The sequence below is a fragment of the Pelmatolapia mariae genome, unplaced genomic scaffold (assembly GCF_036321145.2).
Source record: "Pelmatolapia mariae isolate MD_Pm_ZW unplaced genomic scaffold, Pm_UMD_F_2 NODE_ptg000193l+_length_85116_cov_1, whole genome shotgun sequence".
NCBI lineage: Eukaryota > Metazoa > Chordata > Actinopteri > Cichliformes > Cichlidae > Pelmatolapia > Pelmatolapia mariae.
This window is the reverse complement of record NW_027051889.1, coordinates 56157-79950: the sequence shown is the minus strand read 5'-3', so window position 1 is coordinate 79950 and position 23794 is coordinate 56157. Positions and strand designations below refer to the sequence as shown.

General features: G+C 40.6%; 2 protein-coding genes across 3 annotated transcripts; both read right to left on the bottom strand.

The window, feature by feature from the left end:
• Nucleotides 1-289: 289 nt before the first annotated feature.
• LOC134622758 (NAD-dependent protein deacetylase sirtuin-7-like) lies at nt 290-8791 on the bottom strand. The gene is made up of 10 exons (XM_063468113.1): nt 8635-8791; nt 8391-8528; nt 5968-6072; nt 5815-5885; nt 5647-5719; nt 5015-5113; nt 3890-4126; nt 2304-2384; nt 2086-2192; nt 290-1930 (listed from the first exon to the last, which is right to left on the bottom strand). The coding sequence occupies exons 1-10, from the start codon at nt 8737-8739 to the stop codon at nt 1729-1731; spliced, it is 1218 nt and encodes a 405-aa protein (XP_063324183.1). The 5' UTR covers nt 8740-8791; the 3' UTR covers nt 290-1728.
• A 154-nt stretch (nt 8792-8945) lies between these two features.
• LOC134622760 (uncharacterized) lies at nt 8946-23036 on the bottom strand. Of its 2 annotated transcripts, none has more exons than XM_063468117.1 (10): nt 22429-23036; nt 22046-22165; nt 17705-20252; nt 16927-17054; nt 13799-13900; nt 13175-13285; nt 12264-12356; nt 11991-12107; nt 11347-11429; nt 8946-11123 (listed from the first exon to the last, which is right to left on the bottom strand). In XM_063468117.1, the coding sequence occupies exons 1-10, from the start codon at nt 22564-22566 to the stop codon at nt 10964-10966; spliced, it is 3600 nt and encodes a 1199-aa protein (XP_063324187.1). In that variant the 5' UTR covers nt 22567-23036; the 3' UTR covers nt 8946-10963. The 2 variants fall into 2 exon arrangements, with proteins under 2 accessions (XP_063324187.1, XP_063324188.1); XM_063468118.1 differs by lacking the exon at nt 22429-23036 and adding an exon at nt 20513-20703 and having other exon boundaries at nt 22046-22126.
• Between the last annotated feature and the right edge of the window lie 758 nt (nt 23037-23794).

Sequence of the window (23794 nt, the reverse complement as noted above, 5' to 3'; positions counted from 1 at the left end):
TTTTACTGGGATAAAGATATTAATCATACACCACTTCACATCAGCATTTGCTTAGAGAGTTCAGGCTGTGCTGAAGAATAAAAGTAATCCTACTAAATATTGACTTTCAAGCTCATTAGAGTTGTACAAACTGTTTTTGGATTAGATGCAGCATTTTCATTTCTGTTTGCACCCATTTCCTATTTTGTATAGAATTATACACAACCTACAAAGGCAATAGGATAAGTTAGAGCACCAAATCAGATATAGTATCTTTATTTTTATCAAACAAATGGTAGCAGAAAGAAAATTCATTGCATCATGATTTATTTTCTCACAAATACATCTTTGCGTGTGAGAGAGTGAGAGAGAAAAAAATACAGCAAAAACCAACGAGGCGTCACATTCAGGTTTAGCACTGGTTTGAGTTTTAGGAATGCCGACACTAGCTTATCAAAGACAGCCTGCACTTTTTTTAATAATGTGTAACACTATACCAAACATGATGAGACTGTTGACACTAAAGGATCTTCCTGAGACAAAATAACAGACACAATGACTCTGGCTGCTGTTTCCAATCACTTAAGCAAACAGTAATTTAACTCAAAACTCAGCTTACCTTCCTACACTGCTGTAAACAAAACAAAAAAAATGTATTAAAAAAAAATCACACAAAAGTTTAAACGTAAACAAATGTAATACAGTAGCGGCTGTACTAACCAGCCTGCATACCTGAGGAAGGATTACAGCAGAGTCAAGGGCAGCACACAATAATTAAGTACGGCCAACATAAACCTTTAAAATAAACATCAACACAAAGATGTCATGTTTTAAAAAAAGGGACGTCCTGAACATATGAAAAACAAATACTACAAAAATATATTATACTATAATCAGTACATGTGTAAAAGATAGAAAAGCATAATTCAAAATGGACTTTTGCTTAAGCTGCTGTTGTTATCTGCCACTCATGTTCTTCTGATGATACAGTATTTATGAAGTACTCTACCCTCAGATATCCATGTTTTAATACATCATGCTCATACTACACCAGCAGAGCGTAAAAATTAGACACTGTAGAGCCCAACCGATACAGGAATACGAGCTACACCAATATTTGGTGATATTATTTCCCCTTTCAGACACATAAAAACAAAGACTTTTCTAACATTTGTCATTCTTTATTAAGTCTTACTAGGATAATATTTAACAATAATTCTGTTTTGTTCCAGTAAGCCATGAATTACTTGTTTAACCCCCACCTTTACTTAGATCAGCTGGCTGTGTTTGTGGCAAATGCAGATGCTGATATTGGTGATATCAGTCAGGCTCCAAGAAGCACCTGTTACCAGTCTGGTAAAAACACCTGAAATGGTGTCAAAGTGATCCATTCACAAAAAACCAAACCAAACCAAAAACAAAAGAAAAGAAAAAAAAACATCCTAGCCACACTGAGTTAAAATTTGGCTCTGTCTAACCCAGCTGGCTTAGCTGCCATGAACACAGAAACATAAACTGCAGCTGCTTAACAAAACCCTGCTCTGAACCCAGGTATCACTCTAAAGTGTACGCTGTACAACACGACAGTTCAGTGCAATGTGCCATTTTCCTAATGGCAAATACACAATCCTACAAAACAGCACCCCAGAAGCTTCAAGTCCAACTTTCCATCATCACAGGACTGAAACTTGAATCTCTTGATGGGATAAATTGCTGGCAGTGACCAAAAAGTCCACAATGTCCTGTCAGTCACGCAACTTTTTTCTTCTTCTGCCTTCCTTTGCCGTACCCTCGTCCGAACCAGCCGCCCTGCACAGATGTGGGTTTCTGCTCCTCGGGGTCATCTGAGCCGTCATTTTGATCATTGGGGGGCGCTATGACCTCACGAGAGTGGCTTTGCACCTCTTCAAGCTGCAGAGGTGTAGCCAGAGTGAAGATGGGATCGTCTGCCCTGATAAAACACAATGAGGAGAACTCAGGGCAGTGAACAATTCGGCTAAATTGTTTTCTTTGTAATTTTCCATCTGTCTATCTGAATTACAGATTTTATATCAATAAACAAATATTATTTACATTATCTGTGTTGGATGGGCGTTATCATCCTACCTGTTATATGCAGGAATCTGAAGGTTCAGCTCCTCCATGAGGAGTCTCATGACATCGTCACACTTGCCGTGAATTTTCAGCACAGCCAGATCATCTTTTGGTGTCCACTAAAACAAAAACGCCAGTGCATAATGAACCACTGAGCATTCAGAACTTTACCCACATCTCATCTATTTATCTGCATGTTTTTCACCTATACTGAAAAAAATTAAATGTACCTGAAGGTTGACAATGTAGAGTTTGGGCCTTTTGCTTGCTGGTCTGTTCATGCACCACAAAGAAGTGTATTTCTTCAGCACCTGAAAGAGCGAGAGGCAATACAAAGGGAAACCACTCATCAAAATAGAGGTTCCTTTAAAAAGTTACTAAAGCCATAAAGCTGGAATTTAACTGTCCTACTACTTGATTTCTGCTTCTTTCACACAGTAAAATGAATAAATGGGTTTTTCCCTCTCCATAAATGGAATTACATCAATAAATATTTAGGTTTTTTATATTGTACATATGATTAGACTATATTATAAGGTTTAAGGTAAACTAACTTATTTACTGGTCTACTACATGAAAACCAGAACCAGGAGCAGTTAGCCATCCATGTAAAGAGTACAATTAAAGTACTGTGTTGTTAAAAATGAAGTCAATATTGCAATTATTACAACTCAAATGTAGTTATAAATTAACTCGCAGTAGTAACTGATAAGTTCTTCATACGTTTTCTCTGCATTTACCTGAAATACAACTGCTAATGAGAGCTGTTGGATAAAGTAAAAAAAATCCCTGCAAGTGAAATAAAAGAAAACTGAGTTGGCAGGACAAGGGGAACCCTTTGCTAAGGAGCTTGGAAAGAAAAGCATCTGGACTTCTTTAAGTTCCTTGAAGACGTTTCACCTCTCATCCGAGAAGCTTCTTCAGTTCTAGGGTCAAATGGTGGAGAGTCCCAGATTTAAGTCCTGTGGGAGTGTTGGAACCCTTCTTTGCATCATAACATGATTAAAAAAAACTACTAACTGAATAATAACAGAGGCTGTGACCTTTTGAATGCTCCAGGATCATTAATAACCAGGAGACACTAAAGGTGCACATGACTGAGTTACTGGGGAAATCTACACCGCAGCTCTGCTGTAGTCTGCATGCCAAGTATCCTTTGGCAAGATGCATCCATCAGAGTATGAATGTGTGTGAATGCTAGACAGAAAGCACTTACAGAGAAAAAGCTTAGACAAAAGTGCTTGTGCTAATGGGTGTTAATGGGTAAATGAGACAAGTTGTGTAAAGCACTTTGAGTACTGTGATAGAGTAGAAAAGCGCTATATAAGAACCAGTTTACCATTATTGCAAACCCCTGTGAAACCCTACAGTGTAACCTGACAATGCAGCTCTCTAGAAATGTAAGTACAGGTCTGGACAATGCAGCTCGCAACTACTGTGATCTGTTCACTACCATTAATCCCTCCTTTTTTTCACCACAGTTTTTGTATGTGGTCTAGCAAAATCTGACCACAACAAAAAGTGGAGACCCAGGAAGGAAAATAGACCCAGCATTTTATTTGTTTCTATTGGCTGGCACAGCATACGTAGGTTATGTCGCAGGCTCTACAAAGATTCCCTGCAGAAGTCCAAATCAGGCCTTAGGGTTTATCGTCACTTTACTGTGGGCTCAAATCTTGTTTGGACTGCTCAGTTTTTACGCAAACTCGATGTCTGTTCTTGAGGGCACATGCTGTTTAACTGGTATAAAACTGTACAATGTATGCAACCTAACCCAGATTACATTTACAGACTCAGACAGCTTTATAAATCCTACCTTCAGACTGGAGCCTAAACAGAGTATAACATCCGCCATCTTGGCAGCTTCTGTTGCTCCCCTCCAGTTGAGGGGCTGCTCGAGGGTCCCACGTTCCCCGAAGTGCACTATGGTGTCTCTCAGTTCGCCGCCACAGTGGCCGCACTTCCGTCCCGTCCCATGGCGGTGTAGCGACGTCCGCTCGGTCACATCAAATAAACGCACGTACTCCCTGACCGGGGAGCAGGACGTGCACACCTACCGACAGAAAGGAAACCCAGCGTTTCAGAGCAGCTTAAATTCTCTGAATAAAGAGTTTGAGGCCAGTAAGAAATGTATTGTAATGTTTACCAATTCATGTTTTACATTTAATCCTGCTGCACACACATCTAATGTTAGGGCTTCTTCTACTCTTTCAACTTTCAGTGTTCACTCATCCATGCATGTCTTACACTGCTGATGCAATTCACTTCTACATTTCAAATTTCTTTATTCAATTACTCAATTCAGAGACCTTTACTAATCCCAAGCCTGGAAAATTTAAAGGATAAGAGCAGTCAGAGACTGCATAACTTTGCCTGAGGCTGAAAATTCCCTCCACACCATGAATGAATCAAGTCCCTGGATCCAGGAAAGATATCTGGATCGGGATTAGTTTGTCATATCTTTCTCAATAACATCACGATGACATCTCACAGTAATTTTGCCCCCTCTCACATTGGTCTGCAATCCTTTAAAAAAAACACATTTACTTAATATCTGGATCACCTCTAACAGTTAATCACTTAGCCTGAGCTCTTGTAATATTCTCATGCAAATCCCTCCATTTGCATAAAAATATTTGGTCAGGACTGCACAGACACTAAATCACGAGGCAGCCAGTGATGGGAGCACACAAATGACATTAAACGGGCCTATGTGGAGAGTCGAGCAGCAATTTAAGCAGCTTGTGTGACGGCTGTCAAAAAGCAACATTAACCTCCAGCGTTTTTAAGACGTGATGCACCTGAGAAATATTTTTTGATGCGAAACAAACACGTCTGGATCTGTAGGGGTTTAGGCTTAGATGCTGTTTTTAGAAACATCACAGCAAATTCTTTCCAGGCTTTCTACAAAATCTAAGGACTGAGAATGCGTGGTTCTTACCTCAATAAACATGTTTCCATGGAGTTCAGAGAGGGCGTGTCTGGGCAGACCGCTACGCAGGTGGAGTCCATCGCAGTTCTGAGACACAACGTGCTTAACCTTTACACAGAGCAAACAAAGACAGAACATGAAGCACTGCCTTTAAATGTGATGTGAGCAGAGATGCTACGAGGAGGAGACGCAGCACCGGGGTAAACCGAGGTAATATTCTGTTACGCTAAAGATGGACGCTGTCCTGTCGTTATCAATGCCAGACCAGGAAACACAAATAACCAATTATGTTTCAGGTGTGTGTCACATCTGCTTGTTATCATAGTAAAGTTCTGGTAAATGTAGCTATTGTTTTTCTTGGCTAACCTTATTAAAATCCTTCTAGAATAAGTCTTGTGATTTTTGGAACATCCTGGAAGTTATTTTGAAGCTTCTGTCAGAATGACTAGAATAAGTCAGAATAACTGGAAAAAGTAAATAACGTTTTTAACTTGAAGCTTTTTTTAAATTATTGGATTTAACTGATGAGTCTTTAGATGCTGTTTTTATGTCGCAGTAACCATTGAAACTGAAGTTACAAATCTCTAATCACTCATTTAAATGGAAATTCAAATATGTTTTTGGACTTTGGTGTGACATACCAGCTTTTCCTTATGAAGCATCTTAATGCACATGTGCGTGAGCGTCGGCTCCGCTTTACTCAGGTCTGACGAGCTGTTTGTAAAGAAACGCAGAGATAAATCAAACAGAACGCACTAGGGGAGAGTAATACATATATTTCATACCACAGTAAAGACTCTGTATCTCACCTAATGGCCCGACCCTTCTGTAGCTGCGTCCATACCCCGTTAGGGCCCCTGTAGTCAGGGATAGAAGCTGCCTGAAATTACAGACGACGTCAGTTTTGTGAAAGTTTAAAAAGGAAAAGTAAGGCGAAAATGAAGAGGAAGAGTTTAAGATACCGTGCTGATACCGGCTCCGGTGTAAACCACCAGGTGACTGGCTTGTTTGACTGCCACAGCGAGCTGCCTGACTTTATTTTTCAGCTCATCAACACCATCAAATACCTGAAAAAGACATCAGAGCTGTACTGAAGACCATTAGAGCTTCAAAAATAATCAGAAAAAGACTGAGTGTTTGCCTGGAGGGTGGGTCAGGGAGTGACGGTGACGATGGTTTGCATCTGATTTTTTTAAACCATGACAAAATAATGTAAAATGATCACTGAAGGGAGGAAGTCCGAAGCAAAAGAAGCAGTTTTATTTTTTAAAATCATGCAGTAAACTACTGTACGTTTCACTCTGAAGCCTCGCTGCCCTCTCACAGCAGAAAGAGCTAGACGTCATCACAACAGCAGGAGGACACTGTCACCAAACCATGATCTTTAATGAAAGTTTTTTTAATCACCACAAATACTTCTAAGAGAGGAAGTATACACAGGATGTTTTAACAAGTAATGTCTCCTACCTTTCTTTAGCCTACTAGGAATAACCCTTGAAGCTCTTTTCTGAATGGAGTGGTTTTTACCATATTTCAGGCCTGCTTATAGAACAAAATGACTGGGTTTTCATCAGAAATTAGTGAGGGTGGACTCTACCTATGCAGCTGACCTTCATAAACTATTCTAGTGGTCGTCAAACTCAAACCAGAGTATATTGGTACTGAGGTGTCAATACATGTCATTAGGGTACAGAGGATCTTGTCAAATGTCGTCTTTATGGGGGAAAGAGTTAAACCACGCCTGGTGCAGCTCCTCAGTTCATACTTTGGCTAAGTCTAGGATTACAAACCAACAAAAATAGCTGCTAACATTTTTTCTGGGCTCTTTGAGAGATACTGCTTCTGGGTGTATGTAGAGCTGGGCGATAGAACGATAACGATATGTATTGCGAAATAACTTTTTCTCGATAGAAAATTAAACTATTGCGATAGGCCTCATCTCTCTTGTCCTCTTAAAAAAAAAAAAAAGAACAGCTAATCCAAATTAAGTAGCGCAGAGCCTAACCAATCACAGCCGCAGCGTCACGTCACGTGACTTGTTACGTACAGCACAAGTGCCAAGGCGCACATGTGTATTTGTTTTTGCAGCCGGGCCGCCCGGGTAATGAAGGAAATGAGTTTGCCGACTAGAGAAAAATCAACCGAGAGCGTGAGCGAAGGTTACCGAAGAAAAAAACAGATGATGGTTCCAATTCCGGAGAGATTGTCGAACGGAAGGGCCATAGAAGTTCCGTAGTGTGAAGGTATTTCGGCTATTTCAAGTCTGACAAAAAACAGAGTAGCGCGCACTGTAAATTGTGCTGAAAGCAAGTCTGGAAATACAATAAACCGGTGCATGCTCAATCTCTGACTGAAAGCGCTAATTCGTCATTCGGCTTTTGTCAGACTAAAGTCACTGTTAAAACTGTTTGAAAAGCTAAGCTATACAACAAGGAGAGATTGAGAATTTCCTTTTAGTTCTCAGTTTATTTGATATTGACAAAAGTTAGTCAATTTTGTCTGTTCTTCTGTAAAACGAACTAAGATTTATTTTTAGAATTAAAATTTTGTTTCTAAGTGGAACTGACAATTTAGTAGTCTGTTTGTTCTATTTTGAAACTTTTGTGTAGTTTGCAATATTTGCCTTTATTTATCTGAAACTGAAGTTTCATGTTCCTTAAGTACATCTACCCTGTTAAACTTATTATGGGAAATAAATATTTAAATTAAAACAAGCTGCTAATTATTTCACATTTTACTTGTGAGCAACGGCACATTTAAATCTTACAAATATAGTTATTTGGCTTATATCGTGATATATATCGTTATCGCCAGAAATGAAAAAAACATATCGTGATATGAAAAAATCTTATATCGCCCAGCTCTAGGTGTATGTGTGCGTGTGTTAACTCTTATTGATAATAAATGAGTAGATGTTGAGCCCTCAAACTGCTCCTCCATGAGCAGTCCATGAGGACCCGAGTGGTAGCTCAGGAGGCCAGTGGTTCAATCTCTGGCTCCTCCAGTCTGCATTTTGACTTATCTATGGGTACTGAAGCTCGAATTGAGCCTGCTGCATCCATCAGAGTGTGAGTGTATGTGTGAAAAGTGTAAAAAGGTGCTTAGGTGTAAGAAATGAATGTGTGTGATTGGGCAAATGAAGCTTTTAGTGGCCACTTAGAGCAGAACAGCACTATATAAGTACCAGTGCATTTACCAGAATGGTTTTAGTCCTTTTGTATTTATTACACTTTGTGCACAAAGAGCGAGTACCATTCAACCTCTCTGAGTCTTCACACAATCAACCCAGAAACCTGCTGCCTCCACTTCTGTTCTGAAGTTGTCCCACTAGCTGACAAACCAACCTTAGCAGGCCAGATCCAGCCTCTCTGGGCCGGAGTCTCACCTCTTCCTGCTTCCTCTTGAGCACATTTCTGCGGACTTGTCTCTTGCAGAGCTCCTCCACAGTGTCTCTGTGCAGCAGCAGAGCAGCGGCCTCCTCCTCTGACCGCTGAGACTCCGGTTTTTTCAGGACCCGCCCGACCTGCGGGAGGAGGACAGAGGGACCGGGTAAGCCTCACAATGCACATAGCAAACATGAGCTAGTCTAGCCTGCTAGCTGTAAATGTGCATGTTTTTCCCCCTCTCACCAGTCTGAAGACCTCCCTCTCGCTCTCCCGCTGTAGTATTTTAGCCTTACTCAAAGCTTTCCTCTGAGCCCGAGAAGAAACACCGGCGTCCTGCTCTTCCGCCATCCTGTTTTCAATCAGCTGACGAGAAGACGTTTATTCAAAACAAAGCTCATAGCACCAGACACAGCCGGAAGCGGAAGTTAAAAAAGAAACCGGGCGGGAGCCGGGAACACCGCCCCCTGCTGCTGGGAGTCTGTACTTTCCCCTCAATTTCACACGTCACATCAACAACTCAGTGTAAATAAAAGTTTATTATTATCAAACACGAACAAATAAATAACATTTAAAACAAATCAAAAATCCACAACAATACAAAATTTGCAAAAGGTTTTAGCTACAAATATTTAAGGCAACACGAAGAGTAACACTTCAAGTCAAGTATCAGCCATCGATATGAAGACAAACAAAATACTACTCATATCACACAAGCAGGGTTTAATATGTGTAAATACAAGAGGTGGTGAATCATGAAGGTGATGAATGAACAGGTGTGTTTCAGCTGGGTGTCCTAATGCACCTCTTTTCCACCCACACAGAGAGCTTCCAGAGAACCGGCCCACCTCTCAACTGGTTTTAGTGGCGATTATGCTGAGTTGCGAGAAGTTAAGAGCTACTGTGGGAAGAAAAATGATGACAGAGAGAATCTGAGGACTGCCTCTGCTGGTTGTTGTGATAGTCCTTCTCATGGTCACTGACCTGAGTGCCTAAAACACCGTGCCTGGGATCTCTGAAGCGTAGTGCTGGCCTCAGCTTTTGTCACTTGGGACTAGTCTGCACTACACTGGGCACCAGCATTGTCTTTGTGGAAAAGGGGAAATACTGTTTTTGCCACAAAAGACAAAGATTTATAACAGCAGCAGGAAAAACACAAGCAATGCTTATTTCCCATTAAATGTAACAGTGAGCCATACAGCACAGCACATACAAGGGTGCTTTTCCAAAGTGTCTGCTCTGAAAAAGCTTATCTACCACATGTTTACTTCCTAACATCATCAAGTGGATCTATTATAATTTTCCTTTTTTTCTGTCATAAATACTGTGGCACAGACAAAAGTTAAGGCTTCACACTGCTCTAACTGTTTTATCTACGCTTGGCTTTAAAAGAAAGGGAATATCCCTAATATGGTCTTCTCAGGCACAGAAGCCCCACCCACTTTCTGCTTGAAACCTGTTTTATGAGGGGCAGCCAATCAGGAGAAAGTTGACTAAAACAGCTCATTTCAGCTAGTGAACGAGAGCGAGGTGCTACGCCAAGGCGTAGTATCAGATAATAAGGAAAACCTTTAACTGTTAATCATGCAAAGCCATGCTGGTAGAGTCAAACGACAAAAAATGGAACTGGAAATAAGCAGAACAAAACTCCAAGCTATGTTTCAAATCTGAGAGTAAGATTGAAGTATATTTTATTCTGTTTCATAGATGTTTATAAAGCTTGTGCAGGCAAAGAGCTGCCAATGTCAGCAAACAAGAAACAAGCTGCTGTGTAACTATTAGCTCGCCAACTTTAAGGCATGTGACGGCAGTCACACTTTAAGAATATGTTTCAGGATCTGTGGTCCTGAAATTTCAGTCAAAGTGGTCACAAAGTTAACAAAAGATCTTATTTCAGACAATGGATGGACTGAGGAGCTGCACCAAGCCTCAGCAAAAGACAAATAAGGATATCTGCTACCTGTGAATCATGCAAAGCCACTCTTGTGGAGTTCATGAATAAAAATATTAGGCTGGAAATAAGCACAATTGGTCACCTTTAAACAAAGCGACTGCCTATCTGAAGACTACAATGCACAACCTACTAAAGAGTATTTGTTCCCAACACAAATCTAATATTTGACCCCAAATTTATGAACTGCTGTCTTCCTCTAGTACCCAAACGAACAGAGAGATGATCAATACTGTTCACTGTAGCTGTCAGAACGTCTGCTGCGAGTCTATAAATCTTTCAGGTGCTGTGAACAACCCTTTAAAGTTGCTGCCAAACAATTTTTTCTGTCAACTCAACATTTTCGCACAAATATCTTCAACATGAATAATCTGAAGATGGCAAAAAAATAAATAAATAAAATATGCCGGAAGCAGACGTGACATAGCCGGTCCTCTGTAGACACCATGGTATCACAAATGTTCTCAAAGCCCCCGAGATGAAATACAATGATATACATTAGTCATCCATTTGAATCAAATTTGGTTTTTGGATTTGGAAACTCTCAGATGATTAGTAATACTCTATTCATGTAATCACTAGAGGGCTTGTTAGGAGTTCTCACTGGGGCCAATTAGGAAGGTGTCATTGGGGTCTAGAGGAGGAAGCGCTCTTGGGGACCCTCTGAGGATTTGCTCTGAAATGTCCTCGTTTGGTTTCTCGCAGGGGCTCAGCAGAGAATCCAGACTTTTGTGCTGTCCTCGTCATAACCCCGCGGTGCCTTCCTGCAGCCTTTCTTTGGATCCTGAAACAAAGACAAGACAAGTTTTAGGAGCTGACAAAGAAATGAAGAAGAAAGTTTTTTCTTTCTGTGGTGCAGGATTTTCAATTCATCACAAAATTAAAGGAACTGCTGCATTTTTACCTTGCAATAAAAACCCACTCCAGTGGTTCTTATGTAACTTGTAATGACTGGGTTTGGTTTGCGAATAAAACAGAAAAACAGCAACGATGCAGGAAAAACTCACATCATTCCTCTTTTCCTCTCCAGCGACTTCTGTGTTGCAGCTGACAGAAAGCTCTTTCCTCTGGGGCGGCCAGTCTGTGAACCCTAAACACACACACACACACACACACACACACACACACACACACACACACACACACACACACACACACACACACACACACACACACACACACACACACACACACACGAAGTCTGTCAAACAATGTAACAACATCATATCATTCAGTTTTACCATTGCAATGTAGTATATTCAGAGTTCACCTTTCAGTTTAAAGGTTCAACCATAATAAAGGTTATGCCACAAAATGGAAAACATACTGTTAATTAACATTTAAATGACCTGCATCACTTCTCAGTCATCCTGACTGTTTCTTTGGTGTTTCTGTGAATTGTGGGAGTGCATTATCTCTTTTCCTTTTACAAAAGATTCTGTGTAGCCTCTGCAAAAGGAAGTAATACAGGTGGTAATAAAGGAAGCACTGAAGCACTTTTCCACAGTACTTAGAGAATGTGAAATCTCTTATTAAGACTGCCATTAAAATACTCCAGGGTCACTTTACGTCACTTGACTGGAGAACCAGAAGAAAACCTGACTACTGACCACATGTGTAAACACAGCTTATGATCTCCTGAAAAGGTTACCTGTCGTCTGAGCTCTCTCTCCTTGGTGAGCTCTCTGTCCCAGCTGATCAGCTGCATTCGCTCTCTGGCTGACAGGTTGAAGAATATGTCGTAGACCTCATAATGTGCAGCGCGCAGCTGGAGGAGCAAACAATTACAGAGCGGACGATGGCTTCAATGGATGCGTGCAGTCACAGTAACTGTTGTGGTAACTGCTAATGGAGCGAGTAATTGTTGAGTTGACAGTGTGCAGGAGAGCAGAGAGGTTAACAGATGTGTTTACAACATTTATACCTGCAGTGTGACTCTCTCCTGCAGTAAGAGGTCCTGTTTGTTGCAGAGCTGAGTGCTCTGCTGCCGGAGGGCCTGCAGGAACTGCTGTGTGTCCTAAATGAGCAAAAGCACACACACAGCAAAGATTGCGCTGTTATTTAGTTATATTTATCATGAATATTATGTTTACACAGAGACAAACTGAATGGTGAAATCTGTCAAATAGATATTTTAAAAATTCATGGATTTACGAATAAATTACAAAAAACAAAAAACGCTGCCAGCACCTGCTGGTTTACATGTTATTTAGAAAATTTAAAATTTCACCAAAATTAAGAACACAGTTGCTTCAGCTGCTGAAGATACCCCCAATTTTTTTTATTTCTTCTATTCAAATATCAAACATGAATGGTATAATAATCCCTCAGTCCATTTTAGGGTTGTTTTTACAAACAAATGTAAGATATTGAAGACTTTACTGCAACATTCACACTTTTCAAAGCCATCCAGTGGCTGTGACTGGACTTCTGGTGGTCACGTTTTGTTATGGTATAAAAGACAAGATGTTGCCAGCAACACTGTGTTCATGTGTGTTGTTTAATCTTATGCTTAACCCACTACCAGTGTTTTAGCCTGTCTAGATGATCAGATTCATCTGTCACTGTTAAAAAACAAACGAACGCAAAAACATCATAAGTGATGGAAAATATTTGTTTAACGCGACCCCTGATTGAGGAACTCTCTTTTTTAGACGGTATGCTGCACTGTCAAGGACTCCAGGAAGGATCGCAGCTGCATGGCTGTAGCTAAAGGGTATCCTAATAAATTAAATTAGGCACAGCTGTACACATCTGCACACAAGCAGAGCTCATTTAATGACAATAAGAGCATGTGCTGCAAGAAACAGACGTGTCGCTGCTGTCTCCACTCACCCTGACAGTGCGCACCAGCTGTGTCACTCTCTCCGTCCTCAGCAGCCTGCGAGTTAGAAAACCCTTCACAGCCGCTGCCAGCAGGGGGCGGTAGTGCTGCGAGCTGGAGGGCTGAGGAAGAGGAGAAAGAAGGGAGAACGAGTGATGAGAGAGGGGTGAATAATGAGAACCAGAGGGGAGGAGAGAGGAGAATGCTAATTCCATCAGTGACAACCAATTAATTTCCCACGCAGCTTCTCAAGGTCTTTTGGTTGGCATCTGTTTAGTGCATCAACGCAAGTGGACTCGTGGCTCATCATTATAATAGAGAATAATAAGCAGAATAATAAGCAGCTGATGTGCCATCACTCACTTGTTGATTCAAGAGCGGATGCATTAAAAAGACATGTTTGTTGAACAAATGTAGTTCTACTGAAGCTGAACTGCTGTGCGGGGAGACGTATAAAAGCACAATAACAGATAAAAAGGGATGCTGATGAGGATTAAGACATGTGGGGGGTGGAGTGTCTGTTTTACATGAGCGTGTCAGCCAACTGGTGATGACTGAAAATCCTGCAGATAAAAGGGTGAGCAGGGCAAGCTTTCTGCATCACCCACATGAGTGGACAAATATTATGGTAATACCTGAGAGAGGGTAGAAAAGGTCAACGTGTCCCCAAGACGTGAGCCTGACATGGAGCAGGGGAAGGACACGCTCTGAAGGAGATGATAACGGACTGCCAGCGCCTGAGAGACAGAGAGACACATACGGAATAAGAGGAAAAGTTCATGTGTATGTGTGTGCACATTTGGGAGCAGGCAAGGTTGGAAAATATTGAATTGGAAAGGACAGCAAATGAGGCAGGAGAAAGAAATTAATTGAGGGTAGAGAGGAAGAGACAGAAGGGGGAGAGATGGGGCACAGAGGTAAGAGAGATGAGATGAGCAGCGGAGCAGAGGGATGACCGGGATGATGAGACGAGAGAGATGGAGGAAATTAATACAGCCAGAGAGTAAAAACAATGTTGGTGGAGGTATAAAACAAAACAAAAAGTGGGATCAGAGGAGAGAGGAGGTAAAAAAAAAAGGAGGGAGGAGGAGGAGGAGAAGGCAAAGGGACCATTAGCGGTGGCACTCAGCGGGACGATCTGGCACTTAACCACAGACGCTCATGAATTAAACAAATTATCCTTTCCTTTTCTGTGTCAATTCCCTCGATCCCCTCCACCCGCTACCAGAGAGTCCAGCAGACAGCTCGCTCTCATCACAGCGCAGATGATGGAAGGACGGAGGGGAGTCAAAAAGAAGTCTTTTTATGAAACAGCTTATGTTAATTATATTGTTGTTAAGGATACATAAATTAAACAGAGCCTGTGATTAACAGGGCAAGGACACGGGCCAAGAACAAACACAGACACAAGCTGAAGAAACAGGAACCGGTTGCCAGAGAACAGCAGGCGTCCTTGAAGTCTCGCATGTGCGCACACACACACACACACACACACACACACACACACACACACACGCACATACACTCACAGAAAGAGGCGACCGTGCCAGCTCGCCTCTTAGGGATGTAATGAAACATTTATGGTAGAAACCCTTTTTTTTTTTTTTTTTTTTTACTGGGGAGAGTCTGAAGGTCTCTTGTAATGAGCAAACGTCTGTAGTCAGCCCACGACCTGGGTCTCCAAAAGCTCACTCTAACAGGTAGGGTGACAGTGTGTGTGTGTGCGCGCGTTTGTGTGTACATGGTCACATGTGGAGCAATGCCAGTCTTTTTCAAATGCCTGCTTCTAGTTTCAAAGAAACATTTAGGGTCAGTGTTGTATTACCGCTCAGTAAATTGGCTAGAAACTCACAATGCCTGTTTTCCTCGTCTTTAAAAGATTAAAACTGGAGCTCAGTTTTTATTTCTCATAGGTGACTTTGGGTGAAGTCGGAAACCTTGGCGGAGTGAATTATGGTTGCTGTACTGGAATTACGCAGTGCTAGATCTGTACAGCAATACGTGATGCAATCTAATGCAAGAAGCAGACCAATGGGAGGGAGGTAATATCACTGACTGCGTTTTTACCATATTTAGACTTAGAATAAATGATCAGTTGTTCGGGGGTCTCAGGAATATATAATTTTAGATTATTTTCTCCATTTTCTTGATGTAATTTTACAAACAGTTTTAAATTGCATCAAATAAAACAATGACAGAATGACCCTGACAGTGCTCTATACTTCTTCTCTATCATTGTTGAAGAAACCTATTAACAGAAGCAAACTGTCTAAATTCCTTTTCTAATCTGTGGCCTATTTATTTAAACTCATGATTGAATACTCTGTGTAAAAAGAAGAAGAAAAAAGCTAAAAGAACTGCTAAAATATTATACCCAAAAGATGCCACTCAGATATGAGTAAATGCTGTATTTCTTCTCAACTTTCTTTGTGCATGTGAATACTTTTTGGCAACAGACTAAAGAAAAGTATAAAAATCTTTTTCAGCGTATAAAATGCAATATTTCTGCACATACAGCAGTTTCTGGATAACATTTCAAGTCTTCAATCTATTTCAATCTATTTTATATCAAGCTATCCAGCTTACAACTCATTTTGAACAAATTATTAATAATAATTAATAAATAAACAGGACAGGTGTAATAAGCTCCAGCCTACACCTGTATTTTTTTCCATTTAATTCAATTCTTTGTTATCATTCTTCATTTTTTATTAGCATTTTTGGTTTGTTATTGTGTGACTTACTGTAAGTAATTATCATCGATATCATCTAGCACTTAACTTAACATTCTGAGATGTTTTGTGAATAAACAAATCTCAGTGAGATGTAGAGTGAAATTACCATAAAAAAATAAATAAAGTATAAACACTCTTTTTATTTAACTGCAAACACCTTGGGCGACATGTTTGATGTCAGCTCTGTATGCATGATATTTTAAAGCTGTTCTGATTAAATCCATTAGCTGCAGCAGTGGTCCCTAAACTTTTTCTAACCGTAGCACTTCCTGAGATCTAAAAACATTACTTTTTTAGGACTATTGGTTAATTTGATAGTTTTTTTCTGTACATCAAACACTCCTCACTAAGACGATAATGATGAGCTGGTATTACCAACTAAACATGTGCAAATAATTATCATCATTATTAAAGTGCCCGATTATTCTCATTGTCAGTTCTATAGATTTATTCCTGGACTCTGCTAAAATACTTTTGTATGAGTCACAATTCAAAATAATCCTTATTTATTTTATACTGGGCCATGGGGTAGCCCCTCAGAGCATCCTCTCTCTCCACCAAGATGACTTAAGCCAACTTTCTTCTGATTGGCTGCCCCTCATTCTCAAAAGGTTTGAATAGGAGGTAACCATATTAGGGATATCCACTCCTAGTGACATCATACAGAGCAGAAAAATGGGTGTTTACATCAGTCTAAAGTCTTTGGGTTATATGTGCTTACACTGTACCATTAGTTAAAACTTTATCAGGAGATTTTGACCCAAATTGGCAATAAACCATCAGAGGTGCAGCAAGTATTAAACAAACGAGTTTGGGAAGAAAATACCTGAAATATACAGAGTAATTTGTACATAGCTGGACTCTCAAATAAACCTTCTGCCACTCTTTTTCTTTGCTTCACATTTGTCTATTTCCACACTTTTAAAAAAATGTTTCAGATCTATCATCTAAAGGAAATATATGAATCCAATAACAAAATAGCAGTAATATGTATAGTACAATACAATAAATAATAAAATAAGTCTCACCTGTAGTAGCTCCTCCTGCTGTCTCCTGTGCTCCTCTTGCAGCGCTCTGACCTGAGCAGCGTGTATCTCTTTCAGCTGCTCTCGCTTATCCCTCTGACTGCCGAGACCTTCACACCACTGCCCTGCAGCTACAGACAGGAAACACAACATGTGGTCACAGATGAAAATCACTGTTGGCCCACTACATCTGCCTACAGGTCATTTGCACAACTGTTACTATATTTTATAAGATTTGAAAAATTAGCTTTCTAATGATGTAGAGTCTGGGGTTGAGTCTTAAAATTTTCTCCTTTTTCCCTTTTTGTGGTACAAAGATTAAGGAAGAGCTATCTTTTTTTCTTTACCTTTATTTTCTGTCATATATTACACTTAAACCAAAATCTAGAGACATCATTATGGGCGAGGTGTCTGTCAGTGTCTGGGTGAGCTGCAACATTACCAGCACACCTAACCATTTATAGTGTTGAGGCACCCGAGGCACGATGGAAAGAAAGGTGTTGCCAGTCAATCAAAGAGTTTTTTTTACACAACACCTCATCATTTCCACGTGATGCACTATCCCCTCCTGTATTAAACATCAAGTGTCTCCAACTCAAGACAAAACAACACAAAGACGCCGGCTATTTTTGGTGCATGTATAAACTGTCAGGCCTCAAACTGTTCTAAACACTGTGTTTCAGGCAGTTTGTTCTACTCTTGGCTCTGTATGATGTCACTGAGAATAAATATCTAATACCTAATATGGTTATTTAAACAACACTTCCTCTTCTCCTCTTACCTCTGGGTGTGCTGGAGTTGGGTCTGACAGAGTCCGCTCCCCCACTGGTATTGGCACTCCCTTCCAGTGTCTCCTCCATCGTGTGCATTAGCAGTCTCCGTTTGACCTTGGACGACCCTCCCTGACCGTCACTGCCACTCTGTGGGGTCAGATGCTTTTCTTGCTCAGGATGACCTTGTGACCCTGATCCTTCAGTGAACCACAGGTCAGACGGTGTGTCCACATCATATGACTGATTTAGAGATGGTGAGCGGGTGGAGTCGTGACCTTCTAGGGCCAATTCTTTCCTTCTTTCAACAAGGTGGTTACTGTTATCTGAAGGCACTGAGATGTAACTCCGAAAAGGAGGATCAGATGGAACATTTCGGAAAACATCGGGAATGCGCATCTGCTGAGCCACAGAAAGGATGCATTTAGCAGGTGGCTGCTGCTTTCCGCAATCTCCAGGCTGTGCAGAACTCCCGGTTAGTGCTTCTTTGGTCACTTTTTTCCTACTTTCGCTCTCTGCAGATAAGGTTTTGATCAATCTGCGCTCGCTAAAATCACGGAGCTCATCCCCGTTCTCCTTAACTGTGAGAGGAACATCATCTGTGTCACTGACAGTCGCTTCCGGAACTGAGTCTCCATGCATGTTTCTGTAATTGTTAGATAACTGTCTGCTCGACCACTTCCTGTACTCTGCATCACTGCTATTATCACCATGAGCTCTCTGCTTGTCCTCCCAATAATCACTTTTTATTTGCTCATTTGTCATGCCCTTAAAACTTAACTCACTTCGCAGGCTGCTCTCAGCTTGGCTGTGACTGTCTTCTTTCAAGTTTTCTTTCACCGTTGACTCGAGATCTGTGATCAGAACCTTAAGACTGAACAGGTCTGACTCCAACTGATCTATGTGCTGTGAACTCTTGGTTAAAATGCTTGTTACTTCCCCTTCAACTGTGAGATTCACTCCAGGAGAATCCACTATAGGACTGTTTTGATGACCTGGATTAACTTCTTCAGAATTGTGATGGTCTTTCAAACCAGTACCAACCTCAAGTTTCCCCTTTGAGGTCTCCTCCACATCAACCTGTTGTCCACTTTTTCTTTTGTAGTGAACAGGGCTCCTGCAGAAGTTAGGGGCTGGGACTGTGCGATATTTCCCTGCTCCTTTAAAAAAAGCTGGAGGATCTTTAACAAGGGAAGTTTCTAATGGCTGTTGCTGGATGAAGGCACTGAATTGTTTTGGCTTTATTAAGACCTCCTGTGAACTGTTCAGCCTATTACTTATGATGATTGTTTCTTCATCAACACTAGTCATTTCCTTATTATCTCCATCTCCTGTTAAATGTGTCATCTTTTTCCCAGAGAGTTCACTTTCAATCATCCGCTCATTCTCATAGGATTTCTTTAACGAAGTTTCCACTGACGAGATAAAAGTACTTCTCTTGTCTTTAGTCTTCTTCCCCTCTGCAGTCACAGTGTCCTTGTAAGGGATCTCATCATTCTCCTTATCAGAGCTGCTCTGCTCCTCTGCCTTTGCTCTTGGCTGTTCTTGGGTTCTCTCTTGGATTTTAGTGTTTTTGGCTTGGTTCCTAAGCATCCGCTGGCGCCGTCGATACTCCTGAGATTTCTTCAGCAAGGCCTGGAGGCTCAGACGATAAGGCTCCTCAGACAGCTTTGAGTCTGCTTCATCTACCTGGTTGTCCTCTAGTTCAGTCTCTCTGGGACTGCGCTGAATACACAGTTCTGTTGTAAGACGGTGACGAGTGCTATGTGTGTGTGTTGGACTATCTGAAAAGCTGCTTTTTTCCAAAAAAGCAACTGAGTCCTCATTTTTGTCTAAATGTGCATCTTTGTCAGGGTCATGCACTGAACTAAAGGGATCGTTATCATCACGCATCACACTGTCCTGTTGACCATTTTTAGATTTTTCTGTTGGTAAAGGATTACACAAGAGTGAATCCTCCTCAAATGACGTGCAACAAACTTCTCTCAAGTCTGTTAAGTTATCACAAAAAGATGACTCCCGCCCACTCCTCTCTAATTCCTCTCCATCTATGGGAGGGTGGCTGATAATATCTGGCATCTTGGCGATTGTATTTGAGGTGTTGTGAAGAAAAAAGCCCACTGTGTTATAAAATCCTTCTGAGTAGTCGAAGCCATTGCTCTCGTTTTCTGCATTAATCCTTTCAGAGATAGCAGTACAGTTTTCTACATTCTCGTTGGTGACGTAACCTGAGGAGAGCGACTGGCAGCTCGCACTATGTAAAAAATTTGGCTGTGATCCTTGTTGGCTGTTAACTTGGTCAGTAAGGCGTCCTTCCTGGTAATTTTCCTGAGGTGTCACGTTAGAGGCGAAAAAGGCACTATATGTCGTCGATGTCAGTGGAGGAAGACAAACACCAACTTTTCCTTTCGCTGCAGCTGGGAGCGAAACATTATCATTGCTTCCCGCAAAAAAATCATCCGGACACACCAGTCCACTGGTGGTTTTACGGAAATATGAAGATTGTGTGATAATTTCTGACTCTTGAAGCAACTCCTCGAGTGTTGGTGTCTTCCTCAGCTGGAAAAACATGAACAGAAACAAAAATAATGCAATGAGATTTTAAAAAATGTGCTTTTCCCTGTTCAATACAACAATGCCAAACACTGATTATGCCAAAAAAAATGTAATTACAGCTATTTTAGTTGATAATTTTAATTTTCAACACTTATGCATATAATGAACTTTCAATACATCTTTTTACAGGGGATTACCCTGGAACTTTAAAAATAATTTCAACAGACAAACAAATAAATAAATAATGAAAAAGTGGGGTGTACAAGGTGGGGTACAGTGCGTTGTCTGGTAGAGCTAGGCCCAGAGTAGTGGGTGTTTTGGACCATAAAGTCCATCTGCCAAGGGCCATGTACATATATATCACAGCTTCCACTGCAAGATGTCCATACTGGCAGATGGAAGCTTAAAAACGGCCCAGGTGGCAGCAGACTTCCTTGGAAGACCAGCAAAGTATCTACAGGAAGAGAGATGGACAGGCAAAGCCTAATATTCAACTCGGTCATGCACTACTAAAAGCAAACCAGGTAGGAGTCCCTCAGTGACAGACGGGCAATGCAGCAGACAGACCTTGCTAAGAAAAGGTTCTCAAATGTTTTCTGTGTTCTTGACTCAAGCTGAACTTTGAGTGATTTGGGTTTTTAAGGAGGGGCTTAAAAGATTTAAATGAAAGGTGTGCAACTGATTTAAAACACAAAACAAATAAGAGATTTGTCTCGTGTTTGAATATAAAAATGATAGTTTTTGCACAACTGCCAAGAGCCAAAGCCAAAACTTACATTAATTCCAATTAATTGCCCACCCTGTGAGCCAGTATAGTGACATTTCACGATGGCTGAGGCAAGTGTTTTACTGCATCAATGGTCCATTGGGTAAATGTATAAACATAGTTAAAAGAAAACAAATTATTTGTATCGGCGCAGGCTATCAGCCAAAGAATACTTGATTAATTGCAATATTTGTGTCCATCTGTATTGGACAAATTTATATAAAGTGACCACCCTCTTGGGAGGTGGATAGTCCAGATTCAAGCAGAATTTGTTTTTTAATTATTTCATGTAAATTACTCACGTTAAATGGCACAGCTGGCCATACAGCACCTGAAAGCGCTATACATTTACTTCTGTCATATTAAACTGTATTGTTGCATTTGAGTCCACAAATCATATGTGCAAACTGTGATGTTGATGTACTTTTATACATTAGACGTCTCTCTCCCTATCCCTGTGACAGCACTGAGCAGCTCCTTCAGTGGGAGACTGCGGCACCCACGGTGTGGGACGGAGAGATTTCGCAGGTCTTTCCTCCCCACTGCTGTCAGACTCCACAACAAAGACTTTAACTGATCATACACACACATCCACAAATGTGCAATAACACAAATGTGCAATAATCTTTCTGGCACCGTTGTATTTTTCACTCTGTTGTATATAGCATTTGTATTCTATTTTTATCCTATTGTATATTTTATTCTATTTTATTCTACTGTATATAGTATTCTATTTTTATTCTATTCTGTACAGTTGTGTACTGTATTTATTCTTATTTTATTTTATTCTAATTGTCCTTCATAACTTTTGCACTGTCCACTTCCTGCTGTGACAAAACAAATTTCCCACGTGTGGGACTAATAAAGGTTGTCTTATCTTATCTTATCTTATCTTATAAAAGAAAACAACGACAAAAGATTACAATATTCCTTCAGTATTTTGTGCCCGGACTCTGTCATTCTCAACTGAAGCTGCTCTCACACAAGGAGCCAACAGCATAGGTTACAAACAAAACAAAGCTTAAATTACCTGAACGCTGTGCAGAATCGTCTGGATGTAGGCCATCCGGGGATCATCTCTGATCTGAACTGTGTGGGCAGCAGCTTCATCTCTGAGTCGACGCATCTCCTCTCTCTGTTTCTCTGAGAGCTGTTGTCATCACAAAACAGACATGAGTTATCTGAAATTAATACTGTTTCATTTCAAACAAGTCTGCTTCTGTTTTATCATTATTATTATTATTAATGGATGCCTATAATTTACATTAAAGGGAGATAGGCAGCATGTCTCAGTGACTGAATTAATATGCGTCCTTTTCCTTCAAACTAAGAGTGCATCTATCTATAAAAAAATAAGTTCAGCCTTTCGCTAAAATTTTCAACCATGATGACAGCCATAAACTTATCCAGTACCAGAGGAGGGAGGATGGATCGTCCATAGAAGCGGATGACAGAGGATGCAGATGAGGGTCTGTGGTTTTCCTCCTCTTTCTCTTCTCTTCTCCTGAGCTGAGGAAGAAGATGCTGCACAAACTTTTCGTATTCCTCCATTACTCTTCATCGGAACACCGTAGAGAGTAACTTTGGGCAGTTTAACGGCTAAAAAATTACTACCAAGTTATTGTTTGCTAACGCTAGTTTGCTAGCTAGCTTAGCTAACATAACGCTAGCTTTGGCTGCTTTTTGTTACCGTTTAAAAGTAGACGCATAAACTTTAAAAAAAAATGAAGACACGGGGTTAAACTCAGCAAAGGTAGAAGCTACAGCTGTACTGTTGGTCCTCTTATAAGCAACACAAAAGACAGTCTGGTCAGGTCCACCGAGGGGAATCAATGTTTACATTTTTACCGCCTCTCCTCCGGGGCAACAACCGGGTAAAGAACGACAGTGACGGTTACAGAGCGCCGAAAACCCGGAGTGGATTCACACCAGGGTTGAACAAACACCCCCTTTAAAAACACAAAAGCATCTCACGGGAAAGGAAGAAAACCGCTACAACGTTACGTCGGACAAAGTATAAGAAGTGGATTTAATACTTAAAAAAAATAATGAGAAGAAATTACTTTTCACTGAACTCAGACTAACGTGATACTGCCCCCTACAGTCCTGACTGACCAAAGAAAACCATGCCGAAAAGTATGGAGATACTTTGGTGTCTGACGGAAGAGAATTAAGGGAATACAACGCTCGCATTTATTTATTTATTTACTGGTTAAAATTTTTACGATTAAAATTGGAATCCAAAGAATTAAAAAATCTAAATTTGCTTCTTGTTGTTCTTCCAGGGCCCTGTCCCAAAAAGCAAGTTTATGTTTTCCTTATCTGGCTTTACTTAAGCCAACAGCACCTATAAGGCTAAGTTGTAACATGAAGGTGGTTATCAACTCCGCAATTCAACCATATCAATCCAGGTGTTCACCTGGGGAAAAAAAGCAGCGTCAGCAGCATGTGACCAAACAAAAACAGGGACCGGTTTACTGGCAGCAGAGCAGCAGACTGAAAGCAAAATAGCTGCAGCAGCAGTATCGCATTAACAAGTGTGTATGGCTATAATTAAAGCTGTGTGTTCTGTTAAACTAACCAAGTGTTATTTTGTGTGTGTAATAGTTTTCCTGTATATCAGTGGTGCTCAATGATTTGAGAACAAATAAAGAATAAATATTTGTTATGATTCTAGTGTAAAATAATCTTATATATAAAGTAATCAAGTACACAGCTTAGGTGTATGAAGGTTAACAGGTGCTCTATTTTAGATACTAAAGTTTACAAACATTTTTTG